Here is a 12,902-nt window from a genome sequence, read left to right as displayed (position 1 = left end):
TATAGGTGTGTCTGCGTGCAGCGAGTTTATATGTATGTGCGTGTGTTGTTGTAGGTGTATATGCACGTGTTGTATGCATGTATTGATAAGCGAAGTTTGATTTAAATCCTAAGTGGCGCCTCATATTATGTTGCTGCTGTTCCATAAGCACCACCTACTGTCAGAGAGTGAATTTGCGTCTCATTCAGCCCGTCTGCTGTTTTTGTTTTCTACAGATATTTATGCATAGTTTCACAAAACTGAAGTCAGATTCCGTTTTTGATTGAAATTTTGAAATGATAAAATCTAATTTAGATTAAAAACTGCTCATGCTGCATGTATGCAGCATCTTTAGCTGCTTATTGGGCCAAAATCTTCTCTTTGCTTAACCGTTCCATTCCGTGCCGATCTGGGCCAGTCAGCATAGATACGGTTTCATTTTCCACTGTGGTGCTGATTGTTTTAATTTTTTTCCCCTCAAAAGTAGATACTGAGTTTAATGTTACACAATATAATGGTTTTGTTTAGGCTATGTATGTATTAATTTTAGATCTTTATTTCTGTAGAGCTGGACATTTTAATAAAGATCAAATGAGTGAGTTCAGCTTTGAGAATGAAAACCAACCTATTTGTTCCTCAGTATCTTCATGTTTGACTCTGAATGTTTCTTCAATCTTCACTCTCCTCTTTAATGAACACCATCTTTATAATAGTGTGTCACGTGAATCTAAGTCGATTCACCAGGAGTTTTTCTGTGTTTGAACACTTTGTCCTGTTTAAGATCAGAATAATTAACAGACAGAAAAATAAATCCAAATGTAATAATTATAGTCTGTGCTTGATCTCTCTGATTTAATGTTCTTTTATATGAGGAATTTAGTTTTTAATATAATTTTTGCTGAATGGAATATATGGTTCACTGATTAAAGCGGTGCCTGTTCAGTTTCTTCATTTAGCCAAAAATATGACCAATATCCAATTAAGCATATAGAAAACTCAGAAGTGAAGATCAGGAGACTGAGTGAGTCTTCAGCAGGTTCTTAATTGAGACCGTACTGTTACGCTGCAGTCATCAAGACTAAAGCACTGAATCATTGTAGTTTATACAGATTTCAGGAGGCTGTTCTTACAGCTGAAGACAAAGCACTCAGATCACCAGATTAAACACAGTGTGCAAAGGATGTGAGCAATTATAGCACTCGTTGTCAGAGAGATCAGGTAAAGTTCAGATACATTCACACTTAATTCACATACTGATTAGCATTAACAATGACACCAGTTAAAGAAATGAGACAGAAACACCAAGAGCTTAACAGACAAATGAGTAATTTTACATTTGTATTTACACACCAAAAGCAAAAGAGACGTTTAGAATTTAAACATCATTTATATTTCTAGACTTTTTTGTGATGTGCCTGTGTTAGAAAGTAAACGTATGATTTGGAAGTGTTTTGGAGAATACAAATAGCGATTATATCGTAAACTATGTATCAATTCTTTCTACATTAAGGCAAATTTATTAAGATGCAACATCTTCTCAAAAGTTGAAGTTAACTCCAGGCAATTATTAGTTTATACATTTTATTAATTATACTTTTTTATGCTTATTTTTATTTGATACATAGGAATGTGTGTACATATGTGTATGTATATGTGTTTTTTAATCAGCTCTAATAAATAATTATTTTTTTATCCTTTATAACCTCCAATGAACACTGCCTGTAAGTGCTTAGAAGCTTCTGAGACTCTCTACTGCAATCTTGGCTCATTCCTCACTTGAAAAAACTTCAAAGTCACTGATAATCTTTGGTTTTCAAATTCACTTCTTTTTTTTTCAAATCCCACCAAATATTTTCACTGAGATTTAAATCTGGAGAATGAACTGGCCACTCAAGAACATTCTTCGATTGATCGTTGAACCAAGAATAGTTAGATTTGGATGTGTACTTTGTCCTGCAGGAAATTCAATTGATCATCAAGCTTCCGTCTCTGCACTGAAAGCATCACAAGTCTTGACAAAATGGCCTGAAACTTCAAAGAATCCATGATGCCCTTCAAGCAGTCAAGATTTGCCCTTCCTGAAGCAGCATAACACCCCTGTGTTGACTGGTCCACCCCCATGTTTGTTCTGCTCATGAGTTTTGCCTTTTTTGGTTCCAAAATTTGGATTCATTTCCAGTTTGGTCACATCACTCCATAAAAGGAAATAAAAGGTGGAAAGTAAGAGTCCTATTTTTTTTAAGTTCAATTCTGTGTTGACACATGTGACCCTGGACCATAAAACTAGTCACAAGGGTACATTTTTCAAATTTGTCCGAAATCTGAATAAATAAGCTTTCCATTGATGTATGGTTTGTTAGGATAGGACAATATTTGGCTGAGATACAACTATTTGAATAGCTGGAATCTGAGGGTGCAAAAAAAAAAACATCAAAATATTGAGAAAATTGCCTTTAAAGTTGTCCAAATGAAGTTCTTAGCAATGCATATTAAGTTTTAATATATTTACGGTAGGAAATTTACAAACCATCTTCATGGAACATTACAGTTTTTCTCGATTGCTAACACACAATTCATGAAACAATTCACCATTTTCTCACAACTATAAACACAATCTCAAAACTACACACCAACTTGCACTCAATTCAAAACACCGTTACTAAAACCTCTTACTGGTAATCAGGAATCAGCGGAAGGGTGGAGGTACAATAAAATAAAAGGAGAAGCATTTAGAATTGTTTTTATTTTTTATTACAGGACTTTAATATGTATATACACTTTCCAAAAAAAAGAACTGAGTATGAACTCAGTATGCAACAAAAGACTGTTTACTGTCAGTTACCGTACACACGCAAAAAGAAAAAAAAAAAACCACTGATCAGTTACTGATTAGAACCCTCGACACCCCATCACGTCTCTGGGCAGGATTAGGCCACATACCTTCATCTACATCACAATAAATGTTTTCTCTTGTAAGGCAGCGGGGAAAATATGCTCTGCTGTGTCTTATCCAGCCTTGGAACGACTCTATAGATATGTCACCACAGGCCTCTTCCATTGCTTGCAAAAGGTTTGCCCATTCGTAAGGGTTTCGATCATATACTCTCCACCGCCATGCAGAAAAAAACTCCTCTATGGGATTGAGGAATGGGGAGTATGCTGGTAGAAACATGTTAGAAAATCTGGGATGGTCATTGAACCAATTGCGGACCAGAGCAGCACGATGGAAACTTACATTATCCCAAATTACAACATACTGAGGCTGCTCGGCCCGACCTGGCTCTCTTGCTTCATGCTGGATAATGGAACCATAGAGATGGTTGAGAAAATCCAAGAGATGTGTGTTGTAAGGGCCCAAGGTTGCATGATGGTGGAGAACCCCATGGTGACTGATGGCAGCGCACAGTGTCACATTGCCCCCACGCTGACCAGGGACCTCCCCCTTCTCCTCCTTTTAGTTAGATTAAACCCAGCCTCATCAATAAATATATATTCATGCAGGGCATCTCTTCCATCAAACTTGAACATGTTCTGCAAAAATATGTTTTGAGTACATGTGCAAGCAATAAGAATAACTTTACCTGTAAGCACTAAATAACACATTAGTGAGTTACACTTAGTACCTGTACGTACTGCACTCGCTGATTCTTGACTTGCTCTGAATTCCTTTCAAAAGGCACCCTATATACCCGTTTCATTCGAAGTCTGTTACGATGCAGGATACGGTCAATTGTAGAAATACTTATATGATTAATTTCTGAGAAGGCTTGTTGATCTTCAATAATTCTTCTCTGAATTTCACGCAGTCTAATTGCATTATTAGCAATGACCATATTTACAATTGCAGTTTCTTGGTCCTCTGTCAGAAGACGTTGTATGCCTCCCCCAGGCAGTCACCTCTCAACTCTGCAAAAATACAGTAGATAGAAGGACAACTAATACTGAGCAACACAAATTTAACAGTTATGAGTTTAAGGATTGACAGCATGATACAGTTCTGTACACAGAAGAACAATGAAGGTTCTCTTATCTAAATTTTTTTGTAACTGTATGTCTAAATAGTATAAAAACCCTGTAGTGTCTTTGGCAAATATCAGGTACCTGTTTTCTTCTCTAAATGTTCGAATGATAGACGCGACTGTAAATCTGCTCACATTCGGCTGAACTCGTTGGCCAGCTTCCCTCACGGTCATCCCATGCACAAGAATATGGTCAACTAGTGTTGCCCGTATTTCGTCAGGAACAAATGTTCTTTGGCCCCTTCCTCTTCCTCTTCCTCTCTGTCTCCCACCTCTTTCTGCTCTTTCACCGTTAGGGTCCATTTTCCAAAGCAAATGATCACCTGTGGCCCTTTTTATATTACCTGATATTCTGATGTGTGTGTCATCAATTTTGCTACTTAGTGTTAACACGTGCATAATTGTGTGTTGATTGTGCTCAGCTTGTGACAGCTTGAGTTAATTATATTATGTGTTTGTGTTTTCTGAACGAGAACATGGTTAAACCTGTGCAAAATGATGGTGTTTTTGTGTAGAGTTTTGCAGAAAACACTGAGCAAATTGGAACGTGTGTGAAAGCAGGTGAAATGTGTTAAAAGTTTTGAGAAACGTGTCTTTGTTTTGGGAACTGTATGAATGGTTTGGAAAATTGGGCCAAATGAATCAGTTATAGTGTGTTAGCAATCAAGAAAAACTATAATAAGGATATTAATCTTTACTTAATATCCTAATGATTTTTGGCATAAAAGAAAAATTGATCATTTTGACCCATACAATGTATTTTTGGCTATTGCTACAAATATTCCTGTGCTACTTATGACTGGTTTTGTGATCCAGGGTCACATATTTTAAATAGTGCTGATGTCACACACACATGCAACAGGTGGTATATTTTGTTACTGTAATTTTGTAAGAATAATTTATATAATCACTATTTAATCACTGTTAATTTATGTAATGTATATTTGTATTCTACAAAATACTTCCAAATAATACATATTTACTTTCTTACAAATGCACATGAATTAAGATACTATTATTTTGATCAAAATTAAACCATAGCCATAGAAAGTTAGCAGAAAGATAAATTGGATATAAATATTAAAATGAATCTCTTATTTTAGGTGTGTGTGAATACAGATGTAAAATCACGGTAAGTGAGTCTGTCGCCTTTTGTCTTTATTGCCTCTCGCTGCTTCTGTCCCATTACTTTAAGTGATCATCATTGTTCATGCTAATCAGTCTCTGGGTTGAGTGTGAATGTAATGCCTGTAGGTGTGACCCTCCCTGATTTCTTTGTTAATGAGTGTTATAGTTATGCTGATTGGATTAGAGTTGCTGAAAATCTGAGCAAACTACTGTAACTGCTTACATCATTTGCATACTTTATATTCAAATGACGGCCTCCTGAAATCTGTATAAACTGCAGTGATTCAGTGCTTTAGTCAGTCTTGATGACTGCAGCGCCACACAGTACCATCTCAATCAAGAACCTGCTGAAGACTCACTCAGACTCCTGATCTTCACTTCCAAGTTTCCTACAGGCATATTTGGATTTTGTAGGTATTTTGCCTTAAAACTATAACTTCACTAATATAATCAAATTTATTTGTACTTTGTAATACCATGTGAAGGATGTATGGTTAAACTTTATTTTGATAGTCCACTTTAGACATTCTACTAAATATAAGTAACTTTGCAACTACATGTGTACTAACTCTCAGTAGGGTAGGTTTAGTCGAATAAGTTGACATATACTTGCAAAGTTTCTCATACTCAGTATGTTGTATGTTGTGGACCCATCAAAGTAAAGTGTTAGAAGATATTAAGCAGACAGTCTACTAATACTCTAATGACTGCTAGTTGCTAGACATATTGTTGCAAAGTTACTTACTGTTAGTAGAATGTCTAAAGTGGACTATTGAAATAAAGTGTTACCGGATATACTTCTATACTTTTAAGTGTTTCTAACAAACTGCTTAATGTATCTTACATATAGAAACTGAACATCATTCACTCCTAACAATGACAGATAAGTAGTAATGCAGCCTTCACGTGCTATCGGAATTATTGTAAATTAGTGATTCTTAGACTATGGGCAATTTTATGTTCTTTGGTCATGTTTTTTAAAATACATATAATTTTGGACAAATTCCTCTTTCTTTGTCAAACTAACAATAATACCACCTTAAAAACTATTTAGTACCTTTCTATTATGATTTTTTCATACTTTTCAAACTCCTTATAGGTGTCAAAATCGTACTGTTAGTAGAATGTATTTAGAATGTAATTAATGTACCTGAATGAAGCACTAGTAAAATAATTAAAATACATTATAGTATTTAATGTGAGACCACTATCAATATTACTTTTTATACAAAATATAGCTGTCACACAGTATTGGTGTCATTTCCACCACAACGCTGTAATGTCCCTTTAAAAAGTTTGTGTGAAAGATTGTTTAGGTGGTTTCTATGGAAATGTTCAGTGACATCAGAGCACATGTTGGACATGGAGGAAATTTAAATTTTCATCAACAACAAATGAAGAAAAATCAAGGTAAATATTTCTTGATCAGTTAATATCTTTGTCTAAATTCTACGTCATTTCCAAACATTCTGTACTTTCAAGGGTGTTTTTAAAAAGCTAAAAATTGTAAGTTAAATAAGAGTATTTTGCATACATGAAATGCTAAGTATTAATTCAAAGCTAATCAGTGAAGCTATCTTCCATTTTTTCACAAAAAACTACAGAAATGTCATTTCCACCACACTGTCCTCTGTGGTGGAAATGACATTTATGGTAACAAAGTACAGTTGATATGTTTAATGACTTTGTGAATTGAGTTTAATGAGTGTGATGAGTTTAAGACTTTTTCTAATAAATATTTCTGCTGTTTCTCTACATTCACGTTAATTCATTGTCATTTCCACAATACCCTGTCATTTCCACCACCACACATATTTGTAAAAAAATATTGAAAAAGTTCTCATCGCACATTAAAAATGTATCCACAATTTATGAGATCATGCTCTACTTAATATAAAAATTCAAGTTATTTAAGTTATATTTATTTTCTAATAAGCTCTTACCCAAACCGATATTAAATTTCAGAGTGTGACAGGTGTACAGTTCAGCAGTTAGTCCTTAGGGCAGTTAATTTATCTCATTGGCAAATGTATAATTATTGTACATTGTGGAAAAACTGGTAAAACTAGTTACAAAAATGATCTTACACAATTCTTGAGTGGCATAAGTTATTCTATTTTTAAATAACAGCTGTATATTGAGATGTGGTGGAAATGACATTTGTTCATTGCAGGTTGGAAAAAATTTAAAATATTAACAATTTCTCTTGTAATCTAAGTTTGTTCTCTTACAGACCTTAAAACTAGACAAATTATTTAAACTTATGAGACTGTGTTACTTACTGTTTTTTTTATTCAACTTCAAAAAAGCTAAAAGTGACCCTAGTTGAAGAAACGCCCAAATACGAGATTCCTAATCGGAAATTGGATGTGAACTCAAGTCGTATTTACTACTGGGAAATTCAGAAATAATTTCGATATCAGAGTTTCCGAGTTGGGTGGGTCATAAACTTTAAACATGGTGGAGGGAACAACCATTGATGCTGTCAATGCTGTTCTCACAACAACTATATCCCTTTGTCTTGTTGCTAAAGTAGTGTATTTATAGGCTAGATATGAACGATCACGCGAAGCATATTGTATATTTTATAAGCAGTGAAATAAGCATGTATTTGACCGAAATTCCAGAATTGTCAGCAAACTGCATGTATAGCACGGTGATTGTTTATATGATTATCAACCAGTGGGATGCTACATTTTATTCTTTACGACATTAAAGCACTTGAATACGACAAGCTCGTAATCATGACTTCCTATGTGGGAAATAGGAAATTTCTGATTGCATGTGAAGGCAGCATGACACCTGAGTATACTGTCATACTTTTGCTGGTTGATGAAACTGAACATGTACAGCTTTAATCAGTGAATATTTCTTTCTTCTGAAAAAAAAGCTCATATAAAGATACTTAATTCTTAACTAGAAATATCACAAATGCTCTGCAGTTAATAGTGAATTGAGAGCACTTCACACTTGCTTATAACTTGAGGAATCTGTGATTCATCTCTTACAGATCCACGTGACACTATTGTAAAGATGGCGTTTATTAAAGAGGAGAGTAAAGACATGAAGATTGAAGAAACATTCAGAGTCAAACATGAAGATACTGTGGAACAAACTAAGATCGCATTTATTAAAGAGGAGAGTAAAGACATGAAGATTGAAGAAACATTCAGAGTCAAACATGAAGATACTGAGGAACAAACTAAGATCGCATTTATTAAAGAGGAGAGTAAAGACATGCAGATTGAAGAAACATTCAGAGTCAAACATGAAGATACTGAGGAACAAACAGGTTGGTTTTCATTATGAAATCTGAATTCATAGGTGTCTTAATTACGCATAACTTTATTTTAATATTAATCGAATTGGACCCAGGATGATTCTGAAAGAAATTCTACTGTTGTTGTATAACAAAACTGTTATGGGCATCTGATTGACAGATAAAGCGCACACTCTTCTTTCAGTGTTTTTTTTTTATTTTGATAATATTTCAGCTAACTTTGTACATTCAGTTGAAGTTAAAGTTCGCAGCGATCCAAGACGCTCTTCCAAATCCTGCCACACCGCAGAGCACCACTCGCATAGTTTCCATAAAATCACATTATAATTGTCCCAAATTAATGTTAATGTACATAATGACTTCATCCTAGGGTGGAAGACTGTGTGTTGTGTATCTTTCAGCACAGCGTTTGTCTTTCTGTCTGTATGCTTTATATAGAGAGCTTATAATACCCATAGATCACACTTTGTTTTTCTGTTTGCTGTTTTGTCAAACACAGTATTTCAAACTCATCAACGCAACTTTGTTAATTGAACTTTTTTTTTTTAAGGTTTTGGACTGCTGTCTTGAACTGGGTGCAATAGGCTACCTGTGAGTTGTTGTAAACACGACGCTGCGCTTTTTGTCCAGTGTGCGACTGCCTTACATTCTTACTCCATCTATGTATTAAATTGATAATATATAAAAAGTGCACAGTTTTCTAACGTATTTATTTAAAATTCTTAGGTAATATCAATAGTATGATATATTTCAGATGCATCCGAAATTACAAAAACATATACATATTTAATTGTTTGATCAAAATTATTGCTAGGGACAATTTGGTAGTTGCTGGATATTTTTAGGGACATGACCCTAGCGTCACCCCCTAATTATATGCCCCTGGATCACATCCATTACCTCGAAAATGAGCACTGAAAAATATGCAACTAAGATTATACAATAAACTTTGCTCATTTTATTATCACTTCGAATAATGGGAAGAGTTTTTGAGATTACATTTAAAACCTCCTTTAATAGCTTAGTGTTGGTCAGACCTAAATGTTGTTGGTTTTGATGTTTGTTCTTTGTGCCATTAAAAATGGTGTTAATTTGGATTTGTTTTTTGTTTGTTTTCTTGCATTAGACTTGATGACAACAAAAGAGAAGAGTCAAGAATTCAGTAAAAAGGAAGTTAATGCTCACCATGAGAAATATGGCTTCATGACTGGAGAAAAATCATTTAGTTTCTCAAATACTGAAAAGACACAAAAAAGAGCTCAAAATACAGCAAATAGAAGTTATTTCACCTGCCAACAGTGTGGAAAAAGTTTCAGCAGAAAAGGAAACCTTAAAGTCCACATGAAAGTTCACAATGTGGAAATGCCTTACACCGGCAAACTGTGTAGAAAGAGTTTCATTCGAAAAGCAAACCTTAAATACCATGTGAGAGTTCACACTGGAGAGAAACCTTTTGTCTGCCAACAGTGTGGAATGAGTTTTACTGAAAAAGGAAACCTTGATCTTCACATGAGAATTCACTCTGGAGAGAAGCCTCACACCTGCAAACTGTGTGGAAAGAGCTTCGTTCGAAAATCAAATCTTAAAAACCACGTCAGAATTCACACTGGAGAGAAACCTTACACATGTTCTCAATGTGGAAAAAGTTTTACACATAAACAACACCTTGATGGCCACATGAGAGTTCACACTGGAGAGAAACCTTACACCTGCCAACAGTGTGGACAGAGTTTCACTCAAAAAGGAAACCTTAATGACCACATGAGAATTCACACTGGAGAGAAGCCTTACTCCTGCAAACTGTGTGAAAAGAGCTTCATTCGAAAATCAAACCTTAAAAACCACTTGAGAATTCATACTGGAGAGAAGCCTTACATATGTTCTCAATGTGGAAAAAGTTTTACACATAAACAAAACCACGATGGCCACATGAAAATTCATACTGGAGAGAAACCTTTCACCTGCCAGTGTGGAAAGAGCTTCACTAAAAAAGGAAACCTTAAGAAACACATGAAGATTCACACTGAAAAGAAGCCGTTTACATGTGATCAGAGTTTGGATGTTAAGTAGAACCAGTGTGATTGCTACTAACAGCAATATCCTTGCCTGTGAATCCCTTTTTTGTGCAAAGCAATGATGACTGTGTGTGTTTCCTTGCAGGTAATAACCATGGTTAACAGAGGAAGAACAATGATTTCAAGCACCACCTTCCTTTTAAAGCTTCCAGTTTGTTATTCTAACTCAATCAGCATTACATTAGTTGCGTCCCAAAGTGAAGCCACATTTGAAGTGCGATTGGGTCACAGCGTCACTATGAGGGCAAATTAAGTGTACAATAGATGCACTCTTAGTTATATTCATTTGGCAGAAGTTTTTATCCAAAGTGACTTGAAAGGCACCTATTATGCAAAATCCACTTTTACATGGTGTTTGGACATAAATGTGTGTTGGCAGTGTGTGAACACAACCACCCTACAATAATAAAAATCCACCCACTCCTCATTTTTTAATCCCCTTTAAACCAATTCAGTCTCACTAGGCCTGCTGTTTTGATTCTCTCGCAGTGTGACATCACATTTCGGAGGGCCGGGCCACGGGGTTGATTGACAGCCCTGCGTTGCTATAGTTTCCTCCCTCAGCAGTTACCCTGTTCTTCATTTTCTCCGTGCTCGAGCAGCTGTAACGTCAACAATGTCTCGCAAGCAATCCCGGTGCTCTGTGTTTGTGTGCAAGAATGAACATAAGAGTCTTCATTTTCTCCCAACATCTGAGCTGCTGAGGACGCAGTGGGTTACTTTAATTTTTCAAGATAATGCGCCTCAAAATCTACCTAAATACGTGTATCACTCCAGACTCCTTTGTGAATGTCATGTCGTTATAGTGCTTAGCGTTTTAACCGTATTTGTGTGCGTACATTAAGTATTTTTAACTGATCAGCGCTGTGCATGTGAGATTAGTTCGCACTGTTCGGTAGCGCATCCGCGCCGATGACAGGTCAGCACGGCGCAAGCTCTGTAACGTTGCGCTGTTTTGTCCCACTTTCAGTACATTTGACTTCCCATATGTACGGCTTAACACCAGTTCTCTCGCTCTCAGTTATGTTGCTTATACTCGCTGTTTATTGCAATGCAGAGAGACGTATACGCGGCGGGAATATGCAGCTCATTTGCATTTAAAGTCATACACTCCAAATCAGCTTTTTTTTTAGACACACCCCAAAAAGGACATTTTCCAGCTGTTATAATAAATTATCTGTGGGGTATTTTGGGCTGAAACTTCACAGACACATTCTGGGGACACCCAAGACCAATATTACAGCTTGTAAAACGGGGTATAATAGGTGCCCTTTAAAGTTGAGGAATACATTAACCTCTGCCTGTGCTAATCTGTTTAACTTCACAAACTTATACTCTGATTTATATTCACAAAAATCTTTCAAACATCTTACATGTAGTTTGTGTAAATGTGTGATTTATACATTTTTTTAATAAAAAATCTCATTAAATTCAAAGTGCACACACAATGTAAATAAGAGATTCATTTGGCAGATTCATTGATTGTAGTTAAATAATTGTCATCTTCAGTTATTTTAAAAAGGGTGTTCTTTACTCGCTTTCTGTATAGCCTGCAGTCCTGTAGCAAATTAGCTCAAAAGGGGAATATATATATATAAATAAATACAAAGTTCTGGCATGAAACTCTAGATGGCGCAGTCCGATAGATATAACTCAATATATCATTATCACATGTCACGGCTGATTGGTTCTCTCCTGTATCGGTAGCCAATAAGCTCGCTGCTCAACATTAAAATATTTGGCTAATGCTTGTGGTAGCAATTGTTAAGCGACTATTGTTAAGTTGGTCAGCATGGTAGCCAAGGAACACATAGTCATAGGCATTTTTGTAAAAAAGAAAAATCCATATTTAAAACGACATAAGCAGTTTTGTAACTTCCGCTAACTGTCGTACACGAGAGACTGCCTTTCCGGCAGACGTAGGCATAGCGCATGCGCGTGTGAGTCTCACGAAAACCAACGTTTGTTTACAGGAGCAAAAGGAAGCAAAGTTTCCTTACCAAAGGAAAACCAGTCTCCTCTTGGCTTATATTGAAATCCTCCAACATTTTACTTTACAAATCCTCATTTTTTGCTTACCATCCTCTTCGGCATTCGTCACTACACCAACGTCATCCGACGGAACAGCTTTTGCCTACGACAGTTAACAGAAGTGAGAGAATAGTGTTTATAACGTTATATAATATATTACTGCTGTCAAATGATTAATCGTGATTAATCACATCCAAAATAAAAGATTTTGTTTACATAATATGTGTGTGTGTGTGTGTGTGTGTGTGTACTGTCTATATTTATTATGTATATATAAATACACACATACATGTATACATTTAAGAAAAATATGTAATGTGTATATATTAAAAATATTTATCTGAAAATCTTTAATCTAAAAGTACATTTAAAAATATTGCATATTTGCAT

At 35.5% G+C, this 12,902-nt stretch overlaps 1 protein-coding gene across 1 annotated transcript; it reads left to right on the top strand.

Annotated features, from left to right (window-relative positions):
- Positions 1–9,477: 9,477 nt before the first annotated feature.
- LOC131539415 (gastrula zinc finger protein XlCGF8.2DB-like) lies at positions 9,478–11,489 on the top strand. Its single transcript, XM_058774002.1, has one exon. It carries the CDS (start codon positions 9,538–9,540, stop codon positions 10,474–10,476), a length of 939 nt encoding a protein of 312 aa, XP_058629985.1. The 5' UTR covers positions 9,478–9,537; the 3' UTR covers positions 10,477–11,489.
- The last annotated feature ends 1,413 nt before the right edge of the window (positions 11,490–12,902 follow it).

This window comes from Onychostoma macrolepis, chromosome 04, assembly GCF_012432095.1.
Source record: "Onychostoma macrolepis isolate SWU-2019 chromosome 04, ASM1243209v1, whole genome shotgun sequence".
Lineage (NCBI taxonomy): Eukaryota > Metazoa > Chordata > Actinopteri > Cypriniformes > Cyprinidae > Onychostoma > Onychostoma macrolepis.
The sequence above is the reverse complement of the archived record's forward strand: the minus strand, read 5'-3'. Positions and strand labels throughout refer to the sequence as shown.

Coding starts and splice junctions, on each gene's coding strand:
- LOC131539415 (XM_058774002.1), top strand. CDS start 9,538: ATGACAACAAAAGAGAAGAGTCAAGAATTCAGTAAAAAGGAAGTTAAT.